Source organism: Bos grunniens, chromosome 28, assembly GCF_055505025.1.
Source record: "Bos grunniens cultivar Pamir isolate PY7600 chromosome 28, Bosgru_T2T1.0, whole genome shotgun sequence".
In the NCBI taxonomy this organism is placed as follows: Eukaryota; Metazoa; Chordata; class Mammalia; order Artiodactyla; family Bovidae; genus Bos; species Bos grunniens.
Genome location: NC_141192.1, coordinates 18,009,142 through 18,036,467, shown reverse-complemented (window position 1 = coordinate 18,036,467; position 27,326 = coordinate 18,009,142). Strand labels below are relative to the sequence as shown.

Below are 27,326 nucleotides of genomic sequence, written 5' to 3'. Positions count from 1 at the left end.
AAAACACAAAAATACACAGGTGCATACACTATTAACCATCAGAGTGATGATGTCACCTATTCATGTAGCTGCTGGAAAACTCCACTTAACAGTAATGCTAAGTCCTTACATGCTCGGTTACCTCTAAATACTAAATAACAGAATTTCTGTTAAGAACTTATGACTTGGGGTAAAGAATCTGCCTGCCAATGCAGGAGACATGGGTGCAATCCCTCAATTGGGAAGATCCCCTGGAGAAGGAACTGGCAACCCACTCCAGGATTCTTGCCTGGGAAATCCCATGGACAGAGAAGCCTGGCAGGCTACAGTCCATGGGGTCGTAAGAGTCAGACATGACTTAGCAACTAAACAACAAGAACATATAAAGTTACATTTTCCAAAGACAAAAATTTTATTTCTAAAAACTGAAATCATACCTCTGATACTCAAAAGAAGACATCTTTATTTTCTGGCCAAGGTCGCTCAATGGTAGCTGTCAGAAAGAAGCCAGTTAGAAGCAAAACCAAGATGACATGAGGGCACTCAACTCCACACTCGATTCTGCTATTCAGTACTACCCCTGGGAGCGCTTATTCCCATATGCCACTGAACAATCAGAGGTGAGCGAAGTAAAAGCTCCACTTAAATAAAAACTGAATATTACCTGTAGAAAGCTTTTTTGGGAAAACAACCAACCCGGCAGGCACCAATATTAAGTCCTGGAAGAATAAAATAGCCATGCCAGCGAATAAGTGATGGCAGCATCGTATCCCAATGTACACCAAGGGGGTCAAACAAACTAAACAGGAATACCAGAAGAAAAACACAGTCACTTTAGAAATCCATTTATTCACAAATGATTTGTGCTGTTACAAGGATAACAAATCTGAGTGTTACATACAGTCTTAACCAGTTAGTGGCCTTATTAACACATGGGGTTCAGAATCAGACTTCTCAAACAGAAAATAATAATCAGGATGAGACTAAGTGGTGAAGGAAAGACAGAGGCCACGGAGGGAGGAAAGCTGTAGGGGGGCAGGGATGAGAGGTGACAGTGAGGCTGGGGCTCCCTAGCAGAGAAAGTGGCAGGGCTGACGGGTGGGGCTGAGCAGAGGAGCCCCCACCCTCTGCCGGTCTGCAGCAAAGGAGTGCCTTCTGTGGCTGACATTCTCCTGGGAAACTGCACAGTCCTGCTGATATCACCATTTCAATTGCTGCTGCCCTGGGAAGTAAACAGAAAAGAGCCAAATACTGCAGCTCCGTCAGTGGTATGGGAAGGCAAGGGCTGGGGTAGGGTGAAGAGACAGGAACTGAGAGAGCACAAAAGGGACCAACTTCAGAAGAAAAAGGACAGATCAAAGTAAGAGGCTGAAACCTTAACCAGTTATTTTGCTTAAGTTAAAGTTCTAAGTAGTAAAGGAACTGAAAGCAGGGTCTCAGATATTGGTACACCGACGTTCATAGGGCATTATTCACAACAGCCAAAAGGTGGAAGGAACCCAAGTGTCCATCGATGAAAGACTGGATAAACAAAATGCGGTACAATCGGCCCTCAACACATCCATGGATCCCACATCTGTGGAGTCAGTCAACTGTGGACCAAAAATATTCAGAAAGTTACAGAAAGGAAAACTTGAACTTACTGTGTGCTGGCAACTGTTTACATGGCATTGTATTTGGTCATTATAAGTAATCTAGAAATGATTTAAAGTATCCAGGATGGTATGTATAAATTATATGCAAATACTATACCATTTTATATAAGGGACTTGAGAATCCACAGATACAGAGGGAGGTCCTGGAACCAAAGAAACTGAGGGATGACTGTATCATCCAGTGGAATATTACTCATTCTTACCAAGGAAGGAAGTCCTGTAACATGCTACACATTGATAAACCCTGAGGGCATTATGTTAAGGAGAATAAGCCAGTCACAAAAAGATGAACAGTGTATGATTCCACTTATACGAGGTAGTCAAATGCATAGGAGTAGAAAGTAAAATGGTGGTTGCTGGGGGGCAGGGGGAAAAGAAGAGTTTTTTAATGAGTCCAGAGTTTCAGATTTGCAAGACGAAAAGGTTCTGGAGATATTTCACAAGATGAATATAATTAACATTACTGAACTGTACACTTTTAAGTGGTTTAAGACTAAAGTTTATGTTCTGTGTTTTTTTACCACAATGAAAAAGAAATTCTGGGTACTGATTAAAAATTAGAGTGTAAGAGGAAGGGAAAAATACAAACCTTCTAGAATTTGTTGATATTTGATCTAGGTGGAGAGATTAATAAGATCACACATATGTAATTCTCTTAAAGTATTAATATTAATACAAAAAAGTTTAAAGGCTGGGGCAAAATCAGTAGGTATGTAAGAAATACTATGAGTCTGAGCTCCAATGGGCTTCAGAGGTACATTTCCAGAGAAGAGCTTTGGAAAGAGAGGTAGATTATGAGAAAGATGAAGAGGCATATGTTACAGGCACATGTTCTCCCCACGCCCAAAACCATCCCGGCTGACTGCGGTGACTGTGGACAACCAGGAGGCACTGTGGCATCCTCGGGGAGCCGCCCAGGGAAGTTATCCCCAGTTTCCCACATCCCTCCTTGGCGCTTAAAGTGATGAGACTTCTCCCTCAGCACCTTGTGAGGATTTTAACTTCAGTGCTTCCCAAGATCCACCTCAGAAGAAGTCAATCTGTCCACAGGAGGCATAGTTTCCAAAGCTGTCCACTGTGAACCTCTGAGAGATGTGAATTGAATTGAGCTTTAGGGTACCAAAGTAGAAGTTCTCAAATAGCTGAAAAGGAAAAATAAAAAACCCAGAATGAATATCCAAAGAATATCACAGACAAAAATAGTAAACACCAGATTCTCTTGTAAAAATCTCTTGCTGTGTGTGTCCCCAACAATCCTAATAAACCTCTTATGCTTTGTTTCTCAGTATTCTCATCTGAAAAATGATCCTAGAGAGCAGGGATAGGAGTGGGATTGAGGAAAAAACAGCAACTCTTCGTCGACTGATTGAAAAGACTCCTCTGACAAAATGCACTAGAGAAAGAGGTCTGAGAAATCAACTCCAAAATGTGTCTATTGAGGAGATACGACCAAGAACTTGTAACAAACATCCTGGGGCCATACCCTGATTCACATGGCTTAACAAAGCTGCTTCTATGGACTTTCAGTTACTGACCATGGGGAATGTTAGTTTTGTTACAGCCAGGATAAAATTTGATATAATACATTCCTCTACCTCGTCAACAACATTTATTAGAAACAGTGACTAAAATAAACAGAAGATAAGGTTCCTGCCCTACAAATGATTTTGATAACCTAGCGAGGAGTTCAGAACACTCTCACACAAAAAACAGCCAGGGAAACACTTCTATTCAATGATAATAACAAGTACAAATGATAATGTTTATCAAAAACCTTTCATTAGACTTTGGATTCAAGCCAGCATCTTAAAGTAAATGCTCTTTACTACAATTCTTTATTTTAAAAGCTTTCAGCTTTGTCAGAGGAAGGGATGAGCCACGTTATGAGAAAGACCTACTCCCATGATGAGCACATTTACAAGGCAGAATGCAAAATGACATCAGAATTCATCCCAAGAAAATTAAGCTACAATGCTTAGAGAAGGAGCATCAAAGAGCAAAGGGCTGCCCTTTTCCTGTTAGGATGCAAGAGTTGCTCTTCCTTAAATGTCAGCATGATCCCAAGAAAGCCTTTCAGTACGTGAACCAACAATGCTTGAGTAGAACCTAAGGCTGAGACCTTTGCACACTAGCAAGTGACTGTCTTGTCTCTTCATTTTTATACTCTCTACAGCCATGGACTTTAGCCGTTGTCACCTTTTCTCTTCCTGCAGTTAATCGCCTAGCAAAGTGCCTGGGGTTCATTAAAGGCTAACTTTATAAAGCCCAGTAAATATTGATTCTTCAACATGACATCAACTTGACCCCAAAGATCTATTTAGAGCTTATGCGCTGCATTGTCTTGTCTTTCAGAAAGGTGATCAGCTCCTGCCTACATTGATTTACACAATTAACTTCTCTTCCTGCCTTTGGCAGCATGTTCAAACCATATCCACACTTTTGTGTAAGAAAATACTGCCTGAAAGGTTTATTGGCTAATCCCCTTTGCTGAACATTAATTTGAAGTGAAAACCACGTCAACAAGACCGACAGATTTGTAGCTTTACAAACTGAAGCCTTCTAGGTACAAAAAAGACATAACCAAATGGGCAATAAAAAACAAGCCAAAAACAAAACTAAAAGGGAACTCATAATACTTTTAAAGAGTTACTTTTTAGGGATTAGCAGCCCATGGTTCTCCTCTTTGTGCCTATGTTTCCATGAGATGGAGACACCACAGCTAGGAGCTGGGAGGTACTTATCTCTGACTTCACTTTGGCATGATTTGACAGGGAGATTTCTCATGCTTTAGGTTTGAAGCAAAGAGTACATACAACTATAATGAAGTTAGCTGGGATGTGATTTCAATGCAGTAATTACAAAACTGAAGACTGAACACAAATTCTCTTGCTTCTCTAAAGCAAGAGCAGTGGGTGGGAAGAGTGAAGTCAGTCTAAACTTTCAACAGGCCATGTGGGAGCTGTGGACAGACACCACCACCCACAATACAAGACCATAAAGGGCAAGGACTCAAAAAGATGAATAAGTCAAAGTACCTTCCTTATAAACTGCAAAGCACTATTGAAAAGTAAATATTGCCTATGATGTTTACAACACCTCTCTGCTCTTTCTGAAGTGATGAAGTGAAGTGAAAGTCGCTCAGTCATGTCCGACTCTGCAACCCTATGGACTGTACAGTTCATGGAATTCTCCAGGCCAGAATACTGGAGTGGCTAGCCTTTCCCTCCTCCAGGGGATCTTCCCAATCCAGGGACTGAACTCAGGTGTCCCCCATTGCAGGCGCTTTTTTAACCTGTCCTTATTCTACCTTCATAGGTTGCCATCTTCTTCCACATAATCAAATGAATTTCTTATCCAAAGTCCCTACTGCACTGTCAAGCTTCATCTTGGCCTTTTCTGTCCCCATGTCCTTATTCTGTGTTATTTATGATGATTTAGTAACAATCTTTCATAGTTATTTTATGTTTAGTCTTGTTATATCTTCAGTTTTAAGCTTTTATTTTAGTTCTACCAATTATTTCTAGTGATTCATTAAAATATAAGCACTCTGGAAGAAGGGTATTTTATGTTTGTCAAAGCTGAATTCCACTATATGCTGTAACTGTAGCCAGGAGACTGTATATGATCAATAAATATTTGTTGGATAAAATGACAACAAAAACAAATGTTGAAAATATCTGTGTACTTTGTGTTGGAAAAGAGAAAACATGGCCCTGTTTAGATGGGCATAAAGATTTTATTTATAGATCACTGCCTAGGAATCCTTGAGGACCTATTCAATGGTATTACTTCTAATTATACCTCAACTGAAGGTATATTTCAGTTGAATATGAAGAAAATTTTTATTAGTGAAGAAAAATTTTATTAGTAACAGAAATTTCATATATTCCTTTAAATTTCTATGTTTCTTATTTGTCAAAGCCTAGGCTTGACTCAAACTTTTGATCTGGAATGTCACTGGGCACCTGATGATGTGCATTTTTCTGTAAAGAGGCATATAACGTGGTGCTGTATCCCAGGCCATCTGGTTAGGGAGACGGGGTATGTGTCAGAAGAGAGGCATGTTGATGACACGGCTGTGTTCACCCTGTGACAAGTTATTGTGTTATGTATTCAAGTAAAAAGTTTACCTAACACAATATAGACAGTAAAGGTTAAGTGTGGGAGGAGAGGCACAGGCAATCAGTAAATGCAATGGGAGGTAAGAAAACGATGGAGAGGGCTTGCTTTCTAGACAAGCCCTTTAGAAGAGACAGACACTGAGTTGGGCCTCATAGCAAGTCCAAGACTTAGAGAAGAGGAGGAGGGAGGGCAGCGTGAAAGCAGAAATGGGTCTGGAGGGCCAAGGAGATCGGTTTAGATGTATGCAGGGTTCCTAAAGAGAGGCAGTGAGAAGCACTAAGGCTAGAGACATAAGGAAGGTGAATCAGATTAAGGGGGGCAGGGGGTCCTGAGGGTGAGATTCAGAAGTGAGACTTCATTCTAGATGGTGGGAACCACTGAAGGCTTCTGAGTAAGCTTGGGGCCCAAGATGAAAACCAAAGGAACTTAATCTGGGTGTGATATATATCACGCTAACTAGAGAAAGGAACAAGCAAATAAAGAAAAGGAGACCAGGGTAGTAGTTAAGTTGTGACATACTGAGTGTCTCTTGACTAAAAATAGTTAGTAGTGGGCCTAGAAAGATTGGAGCAGATGTGAAATACTATGAATGAAACACAGAACAGACTCTGTGATTTTCTGGATATGAAGGAGGATACAGGAGATGAGAAAAGTCATGGATGACAGGGTATGTGAGGGCATCAGAGATAGTAGCAGAATAATTCTGAGTGGAGCGATTTTATAGGAAAAACAGACAATTCAGGTCCGTCTTTAGCTGTGTATCTCAAGCCCTTCTCCAACCAAGGGTTTGCCTGGTATCCTCTGAGAATATAAATGAAAGGCATGAAATCTATAGCACAGTTAAGTGGAAGCACATCCCATAAAAAACTTTACAACTGTCCATTTTTTTAAATTGAGTAGTAGTTCTCTATTTTTAGGGAGATGAACTACTTGTGTGATGAATCACAAATATATTTTCCCCCCAGTTTGTCATTTGTCTTTTGACTTTACTTATGGTGATTTTTGCCATGTCAATTTAAACTTTTATAAACTCAAATATATCATAACAGGAGATTTTTAAAACAAAGTTACCTAATGCAAATACTGTTATATATTAAAACATCAAGGTGAACAACAAACATATAAGTGTTGACAATAACACTAATGAAATGAAGATCATAACAGCCAGAGTTTACTGAGTAACCATGCATGTCAGGCATTACACTTTGGGCTGTATGTGATTATCTAATGGCCTCCTCATTTTGGAGTTGAATGTGAAGTTTAAAAGGCTAAAGTAACTTGCCTAAGAATACACAGCAAGTAAACAGTAGAAAACTGACATTCATAAAGTTTGAAAAAGGGGAAAAAAAGGAAACTAAGATTAAAACTCAGAACTTATATACAAACCAGAAACAGACCCATAGACATAGAAAACAAATGTCTGGTTACCAAAGAGGAAAGTGGGGGAGAGATAAGTTAGGAATTTGGGATTAATCTATACACACTGCTGCTGGTGGTGCTGCTAAGTCACATCAGTCGTGTCTGACTCTGTGCAACCCCATAGACAGCAGCCCACCAGGCTCCCCCGTCCCTAGGATTCTCCAGGCTAGAACACTGCAGTGGGTTGCCATTTCCTTCTCCAATGCATGAAAGTGAAGTTGCTCAGTCATGTCCTACTCTTAGCAACCCCATGGACTGCAGCCTACCAGGCTCCTCTGTCCATGGGATTTTCCAGGCAAGAGTACTGGAGTGGGTTGCCATTGCCTTCTCCAAACCTATACACACTATTATATATAAAATAGATAACCAACAAGGACCTACTGTATAACACCAGGAACTATACTCAATATTGGGTGACAATCTACATGAGGAAATAATCTGGAAAAAAAAAAGATACACATGTATGCACAAGTGAATCACTTTACTGTATACCTGAAACAAACACAACATTGTAAATCAACTATACTTCAATTCCAGTAGTCATGTACAAATGTGAGAGTTGGACCATATAGAAGGCTGAGCATAGAAGAACTGATGCTTTCAAACTGTGGTGCTGGAGAAGACTCTTGAGAGTCCCTTGGACAGCAAGGAGATCAAACCAATCAGTCCTAAAGGAAATCAACTCTGAATATTCACTGGAAGGACTGATGCTGAAGTTGAAGCTCCAATACTTTGGCCACCTGATGCAAAGAACCAACTCACTGGAAAAGACCCTGATGCTGGGAAAGATTGAAGGCTGGAGGAGAAGGGGGTGATAGAGGAGGAGGTGGTTGGATGGCATCACCAATTCAATGGACATGAGTTTGAGCAAACTCCAGGAGATAGTGACGGAAAGGGAAGCCTAGAGTGCTGCAATTCATCGGGGTGCAAAGAGTTGGGCACGACCGAGTGACTGAACAACAACACTTCGATTAAAAAAAAAAAAAAAAGACTCCATGTTCATGGATTGGAAGAATCAATATAGTGAAAATGAGTATATTACCCAAAGCAATCTATAGATTCAATGCAATCCCTATCAAGCTACCAATGGTATTTTTCACAGAACTAGAACAAATAATTTCACAATTTGTATAGAAATACAAAAAACCTCAAATAGCCAAAGCAATCTTGAGAAAGAAGAATGGAACCGGAGGAATCAATCTGCCTGACTTCAGACTATACTACAAAGCTACAGTCATCAAGACAGTATGGTACTTGCACAAAGACAGAAATATAGATCAATGGAACAAAATAGAAAACCCAGAGATAAATCCACACACCTGTGGACACCTTATCTTTGACAAAGGAGGCAAGAATATACAATGGAGAAAAGACAATCTCTTTAACAAGTGGTGCTGGGGAAACTGGTCAACTACCTGTAAAAGAATGAAACTAGAGCACTTTCTAACACCATACACAAAAATAAACTCAAAATGGATTAACGATCTAAATGTAAGACCAGAAACTATAAAACTCCTAGAGGAAAACAAAGGCAAAACACTCCCTGACATAAATCACAGCAGGATCCTCTATGACCCACCTCTCAAAGTAAGAAAAATAAAAGCAAAAGTAAACAAATCGGACCTAATTAAACTTAAAAGCTTTTGCGCAAGGAAGGGAACTATAAGCAAGGTGAAAAGACAGCCTTCAGAATGGGAGAAAATAATAGCAAATGAAGCAACTGACAAAGAATTAATCTCAAAAATATATAAGCAGCTCATGCAGCTTAATACCAGAAAAATAAATGACCCAATCAAAATATAGGCCAAAGAACGAAACAGACATTTCTCCAAAGAAGACACACAGATGACTAACAAACACATGAAAAGATGCTCAGTATCACTCATCATCAGAGAAATGCAAATCAAAACCACAATGAGGTAACATCTCACAACGGTCAGAATGGCTGCTATCAAAAAGTCTACAAGCAATAAATGCTGGAGAGGGTGTGGAGAAAAGGGAACTCTCTTACACTGTTGGTGGGAATGCAAACTAGTATAGTCACTATGGAGAACAGTGTGGAGATTCCTTTAAAAACTGGAAATAGAACTGCCATATGATCCATGACCCAGCAATCCCACTGCTGGGCATACACACCCAAGAAACTGGAATTGAAAGAGACACATGTACCCCAATGTTCACTGCAGCACTGCTTACAATAGCTAGGACATGGAACCAACCTAGATGTCCATCGGCAGACAAATGGATAAGAAAGCTGTGGTACATATACACAATGGAATATTACTCAGCTATTAAAAAGAATGCATTTGAATCAGTTCTAATGAGGTGGATGAAACTGGAGCCTGTTATACAGAGTGAAGTAAGTCAGAAAGAAAAACACCAATACAGTATATTAATGCATATATATAGAATTTAGAAAGATGGTAACAATGACCCTATATGCGAGACAGCAAAAGAGACACAGATATAAAGAACAGACTTTTGGACTCTGTGGGAGAAGGCAAGGGTGGGATGATTTAAGAGAATAGCATTGAAACATGCATATTACCATATGTGAAATAGATCACCAGTCCAAGTTCGATGCATGAAACACAGCACTCAAAGCCAGTGCACTGAGACAACCCTGAGGGATGGGATGGGGAGGGAGGTGGGAGGGGAGTTCAGGATGGGGGACACATAAACTCCCATGGCTGATTCATGTCAATGTATGGCAAAAACCACTACAATGCTGTAAAGTAATTATTAGCCTCCAACCAAAATAAATAAATTAAAAAAAAAAAAGACTCAAACTCAGGCAGCCTAACTCTAGAGTCTAAGCTCTTTAACCTCTGCACTCTTTCCTAGTAGATGAGATCCCTTAAAACCTGGCCCTGTTAAACAAGAGAGGAAGCTTGACTCACAAAACTCCCAAAAGCTGAGATGAACATATTCTCTCCTTGTCACTTCTACTTTCACTGTAATCTCTTATTTTGGACCTGGTTTAAGAATCAGTGGCTCTAGTTCAGCTATAAGAATTTTAATTGAATTCTGGTTGAAAATAAGCACAAATCAACTAAATGGCTCCATTTAATTAGGTACCTGAATGGAGAAGAAGAAAAAGCTTAAACTACAAGTTTAGAAGAGAAAAGAGAAACTTGGTTGCTCCTTTTAGGCTAACGTAGCCCAAGAAGAGCAAAGTGGTCTATTGTTTAGAAAATAAAAGATAGAACAGGAAAATTTTAAATTCAAAAAGAATTACAGCAAGGTATTTAAATCATGTTGAGTTTTTTCTCCTGACTGTTGTTTTATAACAATTCCTTGGGGATTTTGAAACCTAAACCTTTTTCTTTCTGAAAACATTTCTTTCTGATGCGCACACACATAGAGCCCTGCTGTGCTGGAAGCCAGTATTTTCTGAAGTCTGCCATAAAGGAATAAAACAATGAACAGCTGCACAAAACTATAAATATTTGATGAGAAAATAAAAACAGAGTTTAAGACCGCCAATATTTGCAACATCACTTGTAAGTAATATGTACTAATTTGGACAATTTAAGAAGAAAATTTAAAACTTAAGTATGACATTTGAAAAATGTCAACCACACGGTTGCTACCCTTTATTGACTACACTACTACTCACAGTTATCTTCAGAAAATTAAACAAAGTTTTCCTATTACCGAGTAAAGAGAGAAATGTGGACCACCAAGATGAAAAGGTTTTTGGTCAAAACCAAAGCTTCCTTGACAGAATCTCAAGACCAAGATCTAACCATCTTGGTGTGCCCTGCTCACATATCTGTGAAGCCTACCATGTTTTAGTTTGTACATGGTTGTTTCCTAGGGAGAACACAGAAGGAATTATTATTTCTGGTAGTATAGTGGTATACACTGAAAGAAAGCAAAGAGCAAGACTTCAGGGCTAATTGTGGTCATTTTTCCTTGCTCTCATTTCAGACCTTCTACTCCTTCCTCTCAGGCTCCGTGACACAACCATAAAATACCAGAAATAATTCCACATGTGACGAGGCTGAAAAGATGAGTCTGAAAATCTCAGTGAGAGGTGGGGAGGAGGGTGGAGAGGAACCTTCTCATGTCTACAATCTCAAGCTACAGAACTGAATGAATGGCCAATCTTCAACAGCATAATGACAGACATGTTGGAGATCCCTGTCTATTGGACTTCCCAAATAAGGCCCACTCTCTTTCTTCAATCTTAGACAAAGTAGTGGCCACTCTCTTCAAAGATTTCTCCTTTAAGAAAATCTATTTCTTGTGCTAGGTAGACTCAGCGAGCTATTTGCTGTCTAATATGACTTCAAAAAGAGGAAATTCAGTTTTGAAGTCTAAAATGAAGATTCAAAATACGTAATTCCTGGCAAAAGAAATAAAAGCCAAAATAAACAAATGACATCTAATTAAACTTAAAAGCTTTGCGTAACAAAGGAAATCAATGACAAAATGAAAAGACAACCTAATGAATGGGACAAAGTATTTGCAAATGATATGGCTGATAAGGGGTTAATATCCAAAATAAGTAAACAGCTCATACAACTCAGTAACAACCAAAAAAAAAAAAATTAAACAATGGGCAGAAGACCTGAATAGACATCTTCCCAAAAAAGACATACAGATGATTAAAAGGCACATGAAAAGATGTTCAACTTCATTCGTTATTAGACAAATGAAATGCAGATGGAAACAACAATAAGATAACACCTCACACTTGTTAGAATGGCTACCATCAAAAAGTCAGTAACAAATGCTGATGAGGATGTGGAGAAAAGGGAACCTCCTATACTGTTGGTGGGAATGTAAACTGGTCCAGCCACTATGTAAACTGGCACATCAGGCATGCGGGTTCCTTATAAAACTGAAACAGAGTATGACCCAGGCATTCAACTTCTGGGTATATATTTAAAAAAATTTTTAAACACCAATTCAAAAAAATACATGCACATTAATATTCATAGCAGCACTGTTACATAATAGCCAAGAAATGAAAGCAAAGTGAGTATCCACCAGTAGATGAATAAATAAAGAAGATGTGGTGTATCTAATATATATATATATATATACACACACACACACACATACACACACACATCATACATATACACATAAATGTGTGTGTGTGTGTATATACAGGAATATTACTCTGCCATAAAAAGAATGAAATTATGTCATTTGCGACAACATGCATAAACCTAGAGAGTACTATACTTAACTTATATATGTCAGGCAGAAAAAGACAAATTTGTATGCTATCACTTAAATATAAAATCTAAAAAATAAAACAAATATACACAGCAAAATAGAAACAGACTCACAGATATAGAAAACAGTTTAGTGGATACCAGTGTGGCAAGGAAGAGGGAAGGGGCAAGATAGGGATATAAGATTAAAAGACACAAAATACTATGTATAAAGTAGATAAACAACAAAGATATATCATATACTATAGGGAATCATAGCCATTACTTTGAAATAACTTTAAAGGGAGTATAATCTATAAAAATACTGAATCACTCTGCTGTACACCTGAAACTAACATAATATTGTAAACCAACTATATATACAGTTTTTAAATGTAAGTCCTATGAAATTTATAGTCATTCTTGATATATGCGAGTTAAACTAACTCTTAGAACATAATCTGGTGCAATTGAAAATAATACTAGTATTCAATTAATGCAAGTATTTAGAAGGACAGAGTGGGTCCTGTTTCTCCCCCAACAAAGGATGATCTTTATTGTTTCCATGTATGGCAATTAGACTTTTGAAGCCTAAAGTACACAGGGATAGCAAATGCACACTACTTTGAAGTTTTCCCAGTGTTTTTCTTCTATAATCTGTTTTACCAACTTCTATTTCTCACAATTACCTCCTGTTTACAGATAAAAGTAACAGTAATAACACCATTTTGTACTTAATTGTAATGCTCACCCACTTCCCTCCTTACCAGGGATGGTATGAGGATGAATGGAAGACAGTCTGACAAACACTTTGAGCTCTTTGGAAGGCACTCCTGCAGGAAGCCTTGCTGAGGCTAAATAACACCTTTCATCTAAGGATCTATAAAGAATCTCACAAAGCCCAGATCATTAACCCTTCCAAAAATCACTGTGACATAAACCAGAGCTCAGCGATACTATCCTCATTTAAATAAGATAAGAAACAGAGACAGGCTAGGACCACAAACACTGTGATATAAATTTAACAGTTTCTGGGAGCAGGCCTAGAACATAGGCCAGCAGCAGGCCATGTCTACATGGCAGTGTGCATTTCTCTCACAATCTGAGTAACAAATCTGTACGGAAGAACAATAAGTGGGGAAGAAGTCCCATTTGTGGGCTATGGGTATGCAATCTGACAGCAAAGGAAGTGGTCACTTGGATTTGTGGCCATGAAAGAGAAATAAGTAATGTGAAAAAACTTTAATCATAGCCCTTGGAGGATCCTAATTGAAAACAACAAAATAAATACTGGTATACTTCAGAAGTATTCTTCACCCAATTGGCCTCTAGGTACAATAATAAAAAGACTCAGACAGTAAACAGAAAGATGTGGACATCAGACTGACTAAGAAGATAAAAATTTGAAAAATACCACACAGCTTTTCATATGCTATATTGCTAATCTCACTTAAGAGTTGGGATCACAAATAAGTTTCTTTTCCCACAAGTAAGTTTTGTTTCAAAGTCTTATTTGTTAAAATCCCCCAAACCTTAAAAAATGATTCTGAGTTCTGTCAAGGAACCCAGCAATTCCAACCTTCAAGCCTTCCTGGACCTTGCATTTTCCTTCTGGCTATGTGTGACATTACTTCAAAGAGAGCAAATATGAGAGATGCAAAGACACAAGAAGGAAAATGATGATCTGACATCTCAGGTCCAAAACACCTTCCATCCACGAAAAAAATATTCATATAGGCTGCACTCACATGGATTCTTTCTAAATCTTCATGGAAGAATACAATGGAGTCTATTCACACTGAGGTAAGCCATGTCCCTCCAAACACACACAAACACATACAACTTCACCTGGAAACCAAAGATAGAAACTTCTTTTTTACTGAAGAGAGAAATCAAAACAGTTCTTAGGGCAAACGAGACTTCAGTGCTTTCCTGTCAATAACCACACAGCTACTCTATCCCTCAATTTTTCCATCTTTACACATGGACAACACCTTACAAGGATATTCTGTAGTTACAGGAAGATAAATTATCAATGTATTTTGAGCTCTATTATTGTCACTCACCAACTAAAACCTCCAATGCATCATCACAGGACAAAAAGCAGCTTCCTTAAAAGAAAGTAAGAAAAGTCAAGTAGGAACTCTGATAGCTTACAGTCTCTGCAGTCATCAACTGGTCTCATGGGGCTGTAATATTTTTAAAGAATGGAGCAGAAACATCTACTTCAGAATAAAAGACAATGTGGCTGTTAGGTGGTTACTCTCCCAGTCTTTTCCAAATACAGCCCTAACTCCACCTCAGATACCACATCTAATCTGAAATCTGAGACTACAGTAATCAGTGGTGAGACAGCCAATAATAACAGCTAATAATAGCCAATAAAAATGGGACATAATGTGTTTCCAGGAGGCCAGGGGCACCTCAGAGCCAAGGAACAAGTCAAGGCCAGTCTGTGTGAGAAGTAATCCTTATCGTCAATTACCTCTGTAATCAGAGGACTCAGCCGCAATTTTCCAACCCTATTAACACATCACTCCTGCTTTGGCACCTCCATTACATCAGTACCAAAAAGCTTGCATGTCACCAGAGCTGAAGTCTCATCTCCACTGACTTCAATGACATGGGAACGTCATCAGGCTGCGCACACAGAAGAGGAATGTGAACTTCCCTCATTGATTCTGCTCCCAAGCCATGTGCCTGTCTTGGCTGCAGTGAGCATGAGGAATGTTATGAGGAGCCTGACCTGAGGAGCCATCAGGCAGAAGCCAGACAAAACAGCCAAGGAATGAAGGCTTTAAAACCTCCTTCAAATAATTTCACAGGGTTGCACTTCTGGATATGTGGCCTGAGCCTCCCTGCTGACGTGAGGATTATCAAGTTTAAGACTCAGCTGGTAAGGTCAAATGACCTATTAAGAGAGTGAATTAAAACCGTTCTATACAAACAGAATGCCAGGCAGTTCTGCTGAGCATCTCAATACTCAAAATGCCAAGGGACTTCCCCTCCTCTCCCTTCCCTTTTCAGTTTTTAAAAGTAGCAAGAAAAAAAATGTGGGGTGGAGGTAGGAGGCAGGAAGAGAGAAGAGGCTGTGCTGACACGGCTGAAGAACCCGACCTCGTCTGAGCACACACCAGCACGCTCTGCCAGTTTCCACAGCACCATGCAGAATTAGCATCAGAGAGAGGCCGCTGGGATTCAGTTTGGTGCAAAATTACTTCCGGAGAAAGCTTTGCCTTCAGGCATGGATATTATTGCTTCTTCAGGGCAAAACTGCCCCAGGTGGCTGCTGGCGAGCAGGAACTCTTCAATGCCCTAAGCCTGTGCCCACCAACCCTAAGGGCAGATGCCCTTTCAGAATCTAGGTTGTTTCCACAGATAAATTCTTTCCTTCAGAAGGCGGCGACCTAATGCTCATTCAAATGTGTTTCAACTCTTACTTTCAGTTTGGTCATCTTCCCTCAGGGATTACTCATAACTGTCCCTCAAACAATAGCAACAGGAGGTAAGTGTTTGATCTTTGTATCATACATATCATACAGGAGAAAGGAAGTGCGAGTCAGCAGAAAGGGGCAGAGATGATTTCTGCTCAGCCTGGGGGTTCTCTGGGCAAGCAGCTTTAGGCTGGCAGGGCACAAATATGCTGACTATTGTGTCAAGTGACAAATTGGGAAAAAGAACAATGAGATGGGAGAAAAGGCCATCAGGTGCAGCCACCTCCTCTCCAACTTTTCCAATGGGAGAACAGCAATCAGAAAAGTTGAAAGAGCAAATCAGAGGCCCCTTGGCAACATCAGGCACTGGCAAGAGTATATAGACATATAAATAGGAGCTGTCTAAAAAATAGCTGGGTTTGAAATGCTTCCTTGGAAGATGGGAGAGAGGCTGCCACATGTTATCTTAGATTTTCAACTAAATTATCTTATCTTATTAGACAACAAAACATGAAATATTCTGTCCTCTGTCAGGACCATAGGAGACCTGCTTTCAGTAGCACCAATGTAACATTATCTATTATGACACACTCTTATCTGTAATCCAGTCCAGATGGCCTCCTTCCCTTCTGCTAAGGTGTGGGCTAAATGCCAAATAAGCAAAAGGCCTTGGGAAAGGGGTAGGGTTATCACTCCCACCCCGCCAACACACTTCAGGGGTTGCAAGACCTCTACAATTTAAGGAACTGGTATCAATGTTTTAACTTACAACTGAGAGAACAAACTTTGAACTAGAGTTCTGAATGATTTATATTTTGTTTTTCTACTTTTATTTTGTAATAGTAATGTCCACCTATGAGCATTAATTCTAAAATTGCTTCATCACTGAGTTATGGGAAAGAGGACATTATTTCTTAAGAAATCATCACAGTTTCATGGCATCATGAACTTCACTCTCATTTCTTTATCTCTTCCCATGATGTCCTCCAACATTTGGAATAACACTTAGACATTTGTTGGCACCAAGCCACCTAATCTAACATGGTTTCATTTGGCCTGGTCTCTAAACAATAGGCTGACTCAAAAAAGACAGTGCCCTGCCACCATCTCTAGGTACAGATTTATGCTGGCTTGTTGTTGGTCAGTTGCCAAGTCGTGTCCGACTCTTTAAGACCCCATGAACTGTAGCATGCCAGGCTCCTCTGTCCTCCACTATCTCCCAGAATTTGCTCAAATTTATATCCACTGAGTTGGTGATACTATTAATAACTAACCATCTCATCCTCTGCTGCCCTCTTCTCCTTTTGCCTTCAGTCTTTCCCAGCATCAGATTCTTTGCAGTGTGTTTACACTGTAGCTAAAAAACCACAATGGAATATATAATTCATGCCCATATAACGCATACAATGGAATATTATATGGGCATGTAAACATATAGTGGAATATTAGTCAGTCTTAAAAAAAACTAGATCCTGATACATGCTACAATGTGGATGAAACTTGGAAATGTTATAGGATTGAAATAAACCAGAAACAAGGAAAATATTGTATAATTCCACTCATATGTGGTACATATAGGAGCCAAATTCACAGACAGAAAGCAGAATAATGAGTGCTAAGGGCGGAGGAGAGGGGAGAATAAAGTTACTGTTTAATGGGTACAGAGTTTCAACTTGGGATGATCCAGTTCTGGAGCTGGATGGTAGTGATGGTTATAGGACAGTGTGATGGGGTTATTAATGCCACTGAATTATGTACTTAAAATGGTTAACATGGTGAATCTTATGTATATTTTACCGCAACTGAAAAACCCCATAAAACTCAATGGATCCAAGTGAATCATAACCCAACTCCCTTCATTTGTAAAGTACACCCAAATTAATATACTAGACCCCTAGAAATGAATATATAAAAGAGATGAATATTTCCCACAATAATAACAAGTACACTGTTCAAAGAGTTCACAGCAATGGGATCAGAGAGACCAACTGAATATCTGTCCCCATCTCCCAGAAATACGGCAAACAGTAGCTTAGTGTTTTACATTGAGGAGGGATTCAATAAAATATTTTTCATTCTGATAAAACACAGAAGCGATTTTAAGAAAAGTAATTTTAACCAAATAATTACTTTCTACTCTCACTGTCTTCTCCTATTTCTTGTCATCACATAGGTTAGGCTTTCCAAACCTGTCGTTCCCTGCCTGAGCCAAGACAAGGCATGAAGTATCCCAGAACCACGGCAAAGACGAACAGCCAATAAACAGAAATTCAAAAGAGAGTGAAGGGAGGAAAAAACATCTTGTATAAACAGACAGCAACAGACCAGGGAGGGTGCATCTTTCTAGAATGGATGCTGGCTCTGTCAAAATCAGCTAAGAGCTTGTTTTCCAGTTTCATTTTAAGAACGGTTTTGCCTCACTGACAGTCATATTTTTGGGTGCCCTCATTAGTGTTTTAAGACTTCACTTTCCAGGCAAAGTGACACATGAAGCAAATTCAGAGGATAAGTTTTGGTGAAATCCTACTTGGATTTAAATTGTCCCCCTGCCCCCAACCTAATAATCTAAAACAAGAAATGTACCAAACCAAATTGAAGCGCTTCAAACTGTACTTTTCCTTATATATCTGATGCTCCAATCACTTGGCAGAAGCCTTTCAGATTTTTAACGTAAAACATATTATTTCTATTACTAGCAAAATATGAAAAGCCCCTAATGATTTCTTACATCTCCCATTTGCTTAAGTTTCATTCTGTAATCATCAAGAATGAAGGCTGAGCCACACTTTATCACTAACACAGCAAAGCAAGAGAGGCCATATTTTGGCAAGGTGTCTTATCACAGGTTCCTTCCTATATGTCACATTTTTCTGATAGTCATGCTAGTAATATATTTGGGACTGATTTACGTAAAAGTTCACTGGCATTTACTCTTCATTCAATATTTTTTATTAATACATTCTGCAATAAGGCATAAATGAAAATGTGAAAGAAATCACTGTTCATGTTTCAAGTTAATCAGTGTACACAATGGGCTTCCTTGGTGGCTCAGACACTAAACAACCTGCCTGAAATGCAGGAGACCTGGGTTCAATTGCTGGGTCAGAAAAATCCCCTGCAGAAGGGAATGGCTACCCACTCCAGTATTCTTGCCTGGAAAATTCCATGGAGAGAGGAGCCTGGTAGACTATAGTACATGGGGTTGCAAAGAGTTGGACACGAAAAGTGACTAATACATTCACTTTTTCACTTTCACAGACAAACACAAGACTAATTTTGGATGTATTTTGAAATAAAAGAAATTTAAGTGTAAATTCAAGCTCAAAATTATTCCTATCAGCTGAACTTTGCTGATGTGAAGTAATAAAGTTACAGACAAATTTAACTGGAAAATAAACTTATCAACAGAGGATTGTGACTCTGGGCTCTCTTTTCTGCAATTTAGTAAACTAATTTTTAAAAAATATTTGCTTGAAAAGAGTTAACAAAAATGCAATAGGATTGACGGCTGTTAACTCAATACTTATGACATAAATAATATATCTTGTCAGTCAGTTCAGTCACTCAGTCGTGTCCGACTCTTTGCGACCCCACGAACCACAGCAGGTCAGGCCTCCCTGTCCATCACCAACTCCCGGATTCCACCCAAACCCATGTCCATCGAGTCAATGATGCCATCCAACCATCTTATCCAACCTTCTCCTCCTACCCTCAATCTTCCCCAGCATCAGGGTCTTTTCAAATGAGTCAGCTCTTTGCATCAGGTGGCCAAAGTACTGGAGTTTCAGCTTCAACATCAGTCCTTCCAATGAACACCCAGGACTGATCTCCTTTAGGATGGACTGGTTGGATCTCCTTGCAGTCCAAGGGACTCTCAAGAGTCTTCTCCAACACCACAGTTCAAAAGCATCAATTCTTCGGTGCTCAGCTTTCTTTATAGTCCAACTCTCACATCTATACATGACCACTGGAAAAACCAAAGCCTTGACTAGACGGACCTTTGTTGGCAAAGTAATGTCTCTGCTTTTTAATATGCTGTCTAGGTTGGTCATAACTTTCCTTCCAAGGAGTAAGCGTCTTTTAATTTTATGGCTGCAGTCACTATCTGCAGTGATTTTGGAGCCCCCAAAAATAAAGTCTGACACTGTTTCCACTGTTTCCCCATCTATTTCCCATGCAGTGATGGGACCGGATGCCATGATCTTCGTTTTCTGAATGTTGAGCTTTAAGCCAACTTTTTCACTCTCCTCTTTCACTTTCATCAAGAGGCTCTTCAGTTCCTCTTCACGTTCTTCCATAAGGGTGGTGTCATCTGCATATCTGAGGTTATTGATATTTCTCCCAGAAATCTTGATTCCAGCTTGTGCTTCTTCCAGCCCAGCGTTTCTCATGATGTCCTCTGCATAGAAGTTAAATAAGCACGGTGACAATATACAGCCTTGATGTACTCTTTTTCCTATTTGGAACCAGTCTGTTGTTCCATGTCCAGTTCTAACTGTTGCTTCCTGATCTGCATATAGGTTTCTCAAGAGGCAGGTCAGGTGGTCTGGTATTCCCATCTCTTTCAGAATTTTCTACAGTTTATTGTGATCCACACAGTCAAAGGCTTTGGCAGAGTCAATAAAGCAGAAATAGATGTTTTTCTGGAACTCTCTTGCTTTTTCGATGATCCAGCGGATGTTGGCAGTTTGATGTCTTGTTCCTATGCCTTTTCTAAAACCAGCTTGAACATCTGGAAGTTCATGGTTCACGTATTGCTGAAGCCTGGCTTGGAGAATTTTGAGCATTACTTTACTAGCATGTGAGATGAGTGCAATTGTGCGGTAGTTTGAACATTCTTTGGCATTGCCTTTCTTTGGGATTGGAATGAAAACTGGCCACTGCTGAGTTTCCCAAATTTGCTGGCATACTGAGTGCAGCACTTTCACAGCATCATCTTTCAGGATTTGAAATAGCTCAACTGTGATTCCATCACCTCCACTAGCTTTGTTCGTAGTGATGCTTTCTAAGGCCCACTTGACTTCACATTCCAGGATGTCTGGCTCTAGGTGAGTGATCACACCATCGTGATTATCTGGGTCATGAAGATCTTTTTTGTACAGTTCTTCTGTGTATTCTTGCCCTTCTTCTTAATGTCTTCTGCTTCAGTTAGGTCCATACCATTTCTGTCCTTTATTGAGCCCATCTTTGCATGAAATGTTCCCTTGGTTTTTCTAATTTTCTTGAACAGATCTCTAGTCTTTCCCATTATGTTGTTTTCCTCTATTTCTTTGCACTGATTGCTAAGGAAGGCTTTCTTATCTCTCCTTGCTATTCTTTGGAACTCTGCATTCAGATGCTTATATCTTTCCTTTTCTCCTTTGCTTTTCGCTTCCCTTCCTTTCACAGCTATTTGTAAGGCCTCCTCAGACAGCCATGTTACTTTTCTTGCATTAATTTTTCGTGGGGATGGTCTTGATTCCTGTCTCCTGTACAATGTCATGAACCTTCATCCATAGTTCATCAGGTACGCTATCAGATCTAGTCCCTTAAATCTATTTCTCACTCCCACTGTATAGTCATAAGGGATTTGATGTAGGTCATACCTGAATGGTCTAGTGGTTTTCACCACTTTCTTCAATTTCAGTCTGAATTTGGCAATAATATATCTTGCTGTTGCTGCTGCTGCTGCTAAGTCACTTCAGTCATGTCCGACTCTGTGCGACCCCATAGACAGCAGCCCACCAGGTTCCCCCATCCCTGGGATTCTCTAGGCAAGAACACTGGAGTGGGTTGCCATTTCCTTCTCCAATGCATGAAAGTGAAAAGTGAAAGTGAAGTTGCTCGGTCGTGTCCGACCCTTAGCGACCCCATGGACTGCAGCCTACCAATATATCTTGCTGCTGCTGCTAAGTCACTTTAGTCGTGTCCGACTCTGTGCGACCCCATAGGCGGCAGCCCATCAGGCTCCCCCGTCCCTGGGATTCTCCAGGCAAGAACACTGGAGTGCGTTGCCATTTCCTTCTCCAATGCATGAAAGTGAAAAGTGAAAGTGAAGTTGCTCAGTCGTGTCCGACTCTTAGCAACCCCATGGACTGCAGCCTACCAGGCTCCTCCATCCATGGGATTTTCCAGGCAAGAGTACTGGAGTGGGGTGCCATTGCCTTCTCCAAAATATATCTTGAGTGCCTATTAAATATGAGCACATATCTAATCATAAAGCAGGAAGGACATTGGGTGAAATTTTAAAAAAAATTAAACTAAATACTAACCTTTAAGACAGGGGTCAACAAACTTTTTCCATAAAGGTTCAAGTTGCTGTTGTTTACTTGCTAAGTCATGTCCGACTCTTTTTACAAACCCATGGACTGTATGTAGCACCCCCAGACTCCTCTGTCCATGGGGATTTCCCAGACGAGAATACTACAGTGGGTTGCTACTTCCTTCTCCAGGGGATCTTCCAGATTCAGGGATCAAATCTGAGTCTCTGCATTGTAGGCAGATTCTTTACCACTGATCCACCTGGGAAGTCCCATACGTGTATAAACATACATACAAAGAATGAAATAGCCATACTCTGTCGTCACAACTACTTAACTATGGCGCTGTGGCACAAACGCAGTCAGTGGATAAATAAAGGAAGATTGCTGTGCTCCAATAAAATTTTACTTAGAGACCCTGATATTAGAATTTCATATAATTTTTACATGCCATGAACTATTATTCTTCTTTTAATTTTTTTCAACCATTAAAAAACTAGAAACACTATTCATAGTTTGAGGGCCACACAACGAAACAGGTAACAGGGCAAATTTGGTCCTTAGACCATAGCTTGCTGACTCCTGAGAGTTTACAATTTCAAGTATGGGGCAAAAAACACCCCCTTCGTCAAACAAAACCTTTTTCTTTTCTTTTTTGAAAAGAAAAATCAACAGAAATTTACAGGTTTCTGATCTTTGTAGAAAACAGTTTTAGCTCCCTGAATGCCTGCCAGCACAAGAGACATGGCTAAGCACTGACAGTTTCTGCACAAAGTAAGGGGTGGAGGCAAGGCACTGAGAGCTAGAAGCTTGCCACTGACTGGGATGGCCCTCACCATTAGAGAGGACGTAACATCTGTATAGGACTCTGAAGAATGAGTGGGATTTGGATAGAACAAGACTGCAGTAAAAGTGAGAGATAAGGACAAAACTTCAGGACCTAGCCATATAAGCCCATGAATTAAAAAAAAAATAAAAATAAAAAGGCATATCTAGAAAAAGGGAAAAAACCAGCAAGAACCAAATGCCAGTGAAGCCAAGAGAAGAGAACATTTGAAAGAGAAAAGGGCTTAAAATTCTCAATGTGGTTACTGGGAAAAATAAAAGTAGGTCAAGGCACAGGACAAATGGGGGCTGTTGCTGACTTTTTTATCCTGCTGTTTCAGTGTAATGATAGAGCTGACAGATAGGTTTCATGGAATTAAGTAGGGAAAAGCCTGAAAGGGATGCTGGTGGGAAGAATGGCTTTATAGAGATATACACTATTTTCTTAAATAAAACAAAAAACATTTTAGTGAAAGTCGTATCTTTCACTTTCACTACCTTATTAGTAGCTTGCTCAATATGAGACACCCTATTCAGGAAGCTGTTTCTTACATTAAATTCTAATACCCTTTGAAATTAAACAGGCCAAATTTTGTGGTAAGATCAAGAATTAATAAAAGTTGCATCTATCCTAAATGCTGAACAAAACACAGGAAAGACTTCAGCAAATTTTCTTAAAAAAAAAAAAAAAAAAAAAACAACTATAACAAACGGCAGTGTCCTATTTCCCTTCTCTTTCCTTGCTGTTTTTTTAGTTTAAAAATTTTGTATGTCGATGAAGTTTCAGTCTTGCAGAAAGTTACAAAAACTGTAAAAAGAATTCCTGGATACCTTTTATCCTTTTAAAAAAAATTAAAATAACAACTTTAATCAAAGTATTCTTCTGTTGATTTCCTGGTTTTTGTCCTTTGTAATGTGGATACTGCCAACGAATTCTGGACATTCAATTTAAAAAGTGCTGGGGTCTAAGTAGTTTAGTTAATGCTGTCCATGATTCAGTCACAAGTTGTAGGAAAGAAAAGTGCAATATAAGCTCACTCAACAAAACTGGAATTCACTTGGCTTCTTTAATCTGTAGGTTGATGTCTTTCATCAGCTTTGGCCCATTCTCTCTCTCCTCTCCTTCTGGGATTCAAATTAAATGTGTGTTAGGATGTCTCATTCTCTCCTATATGCCTCTTTTTCTCTTATCTGTAATTTTTACTTTTCCTCTCTGCAAATGTAACATGCTGGATATTTTCTGATATAATTTCTAGGTCACTATTTCCCTCTGCAGCCGTATCTAATTTGCTGCCAAATCCATCCACTGAGCTCTTACGTTCACTTACACAGTTTCATAGTTCTAGTATTTCACAGTTCTCGTATTTCTACTTGGTTCTTTTTCAAAACTGCTACATCACTTTTTGTTTGCAATAGTTTCCAATTGCCTGATTAGAAAAAAGTTATTTTTAGCCAAAGTCTGATGATAATTTTAGTTATTTCATGTCTATGAGTTCTGGATGTCTGTTTGCTCATGGTGGGTAATTTCCTCATATGCCTAGTTATTTGTGTGTTGGACATTTGGGGGGCAAAAATTCTTTGGAAGAATATTTTTAGGCAGAGAGTGATGAGACTTTCTTCCAGAGAGGTTTTTTTTTTTTTTTTTTCTTTACTATTGCCAAGTCCCTGGAAACACTACCAGTCCTGGGGCTCTCATCCAACTTCAAGACTCCAAGGTCTATGTTCTCCCCTTAAGAATCCTAACAGTTAATTTTTGCACTGCTTGAGGATCCTCTTCATCAGATTTTTTCCCTCATATTTTCTGTCTCTCTCCACACTGTCAGAGATTACCTTGACATTATTTTCTAAACCTTAATTGAATATATACATATGTGGGTATATATGTTATTTCTATGAACTCTCTTCTGACAGAAACCTTTTACACAGCATCTCATTTTCATTTTCCAAGTGAAATTCTTCAGAAAGTTGTACACTTGTTCCTCTAACAAGATGCCTATTTTACATGATTGTCAAGAACAATGTGATTGCTTTCAATGTATGGATAAAAGCTATTACAAAATAATAGGATGTCCAAGCACAGTGAAGTTACTAAGTGTCCATGGTGTATAAGCATGAACAGCTTAAAGAGAAAGTGGCATCTGCTTAGTGATTCTACTTAAATAAAATTAAAATTTCAAGTCACAGAAATATCAGGTAGCAAAAATACTACCACAGCTGTGGTGGTAATGAGAGAACAACTTCTTTCTACATTCAATTTGCTGTTATTAATACTGATGTAATAGTGCAATGAAACATTTAGTGATAGATTTTCAAGGACAGGCTTTCTGAAAAAGGTAAGTTTGAGGAAAAAGTTCTAAAGATGAACCACAAGACTAAGGAGTAATTTTCAGGAACAGTATGTAATACAGCTTAGTACTGAATTGGATAAGAAAAAAACACAATCTTTTCTTCCTCAGAAATAATATACTTTCTAAATGCTTGTCTTCCTTTGTAGTCATTAATATATTCTTAAAAAAAATCATGACTGAGTTCTCAATCTAATCTCTCTTCCCTTGAAAGAATAAAAATGTATTCCTTTTTTCAGTATTCTTCTAATACTCCAAAACAAAGTAATCATTGAAAACAAAGCTCTTCACTAACAGTGTTTAGGAACTTAATTGTGCCTTTGTTACCTTAAGACAAACAGACCACAGAGTTGGCCAGGGAGGGGCATGTGAGGCACATTCTGCTTTTTGACCTTGGTAGTTAGTTACATTGTTCACTTTATGATTATTTGTTTAAAAGTACATATATGTTTGTGCACTTCTACCAAGAGAATAAATAGCATGCATTTTTAAACATCTTCCTTATAGAAACTTCCCTAAGTAACAAAAACTAAATAAAGCACTCATTTAAATGTAGTCATTCTACTGTCCTCTTAAATACTTTAAGAGCCAGAGATGGAAAAAGAGCAAAACTGAATGAAATACTTGAGTCACTCTTATTTACATATTTCAAGAAAACTCTCAATGTAGCTAGCTAGATTTAAATCATATTCTCAGGTAAAGTACTATTAAATATTAATATAGTAAAATACTGACAATTCCCTCTTTCTCTAAATTTAAATATTCTTATATATAAAACGGAAACACATGTGCTTTTTACTTGGTTTATATGCTCCAGGATTTTTAAGTATCTAAAGAAATGGCACTTTTGTCCTTTGCTTTTGGACCTACAGTACATTCTGCTGCTGCTGCTAAGTTGCTTTAGTCATGTCCAACTCTGTGCGACCCCATAGACGGCAGCCCACCAGGCTCTCCGTTCCTGGGATTCTCCAGGCAAGAACACTGGAGTGGGTTGCCATTTCCTTCTCCAATGCATGAAAGTGAAAACTGCACCCCTATTCAATCTGCTGAGAGCATAGTCTTAGAATACTGATTCAACTGCATAAGGGCATTTCATAGGTCCCCCAAACAAGACTGCCACTAAGTGCCGGGGTCCAGCCCCAGCTGATCCAGGGTATTGGAAGGGGAGACAGCGTCGGCGAGGATCAGGATACAATAGCTTCAATTAGACATTAATTAGAGATGTAAAGAGTAATAGAATGAGGATAGCTCAGTAGGAAAATTCAGTGGAGAAAAGAGGCTGAGTAGCTTGGTTTACGCAGGAGACCAATAAAACTTCAAGACAAGAAGCTTGCACCACTTACGTAGGCCGCAGGCGTCCTTCCGTTCTCCCGAAGGAGAGGAGACACTGAGGCCTCCCCGGTCGGATCTTAGAAGCCCAGGCAAAATTAGTAAGCTTGGGGGGTTCCGCGCTCCAGATGGAGACTCAGCCAGAGTGAGAGAGAGAGCGACATGGGGAGACCAGTCTTTCAAGGAACTGATCCCAATTCTTTATTTTCCAGAGACTGTTTTTATACACTGAGACGTTATACAAAAGTCACGTGGGGATAGCAGTCCTGACTTTTATTAAAGTCAGGTGCTTCACACAAATGTATACAGAGGTCTTAGGGGTGTTACATCATCTTCTGGCCAGAGGGGCCTGCTGACAATTTACGACCCTCTCCTTGTGACAGCGGTCAGTCAACACTTATTTCTCCAGGGGTGATTATTCTTAAAACAGATGTCACTCAAATAAAGTTACATTCCTATAGGGTGAGGGTGTAGTGGGTTTTAGTTAAGGAAAGAATTTACTTGGCCTAAGGTCTAACGTGATTTATAGCAAAGGTTAATACTTATTTCTTCTATATATTCATTAATGTGTATAAGGGCAGGGGAAATGGAGCCTTAGCAGTAAACATTGGCTCAACAAATGAAAAACCCATCACCAACACAATTTATAATCAGCCCACTATACTTATACTAGTAATTTTCTAACTTCTCTAAAGAACCTGTTTTTAGAAGGTTTAAAGCATGTCGTGCCTCTCACGGTTGGGAGGCTGTGAGCAATCACATGTGGCCGGACAAGCCTGTCAGGCAGGCTAGAGAACCTTCAGAGGAG

General features: G+C 39.3%; 1 protein-coding gene across 14 annotated transcripts in view; it reads right to left on the bottom strand.

Moving 5' to 3' along the window:
- Positions 1 to 808: 808 nt before the first annotated feature.
- The window catches only part of ASCC1 (activating signal cointegrator 1 complex subunit 1), a 134,249-nt gene continuing 107,731 nt past the window's right edge, over positions 809 to 27,326 (bottom strand). For 9 of the 14 annotated variants that reach the window (XR_015156849.1, XR_015156852.1, XR_015156851.1 and 6 more), the window contains 2 exons: positions 2,620 to 2,776; positions 809 to 1,571 (listed from right to left, as the gene is read on the bottom strand). Coding sequence is in view for 10 of the 14 variants with exons in the window: in XM_086382135.1 (XP_086238261.1) it covers positions 2,660 to 2,776 (117 nt within the window). In the remaining 4 variants the exon portion in view is untranslated. The remainder of the gene's footprint in view (positions 1,572 to 2,619; positions 2,777 to 27,326) is intronic. The other 5 variants (XR_015156850.1, XM_086382130.1, XM_086382137.1 and 2 more) reach the window with 1 other exon arrangement.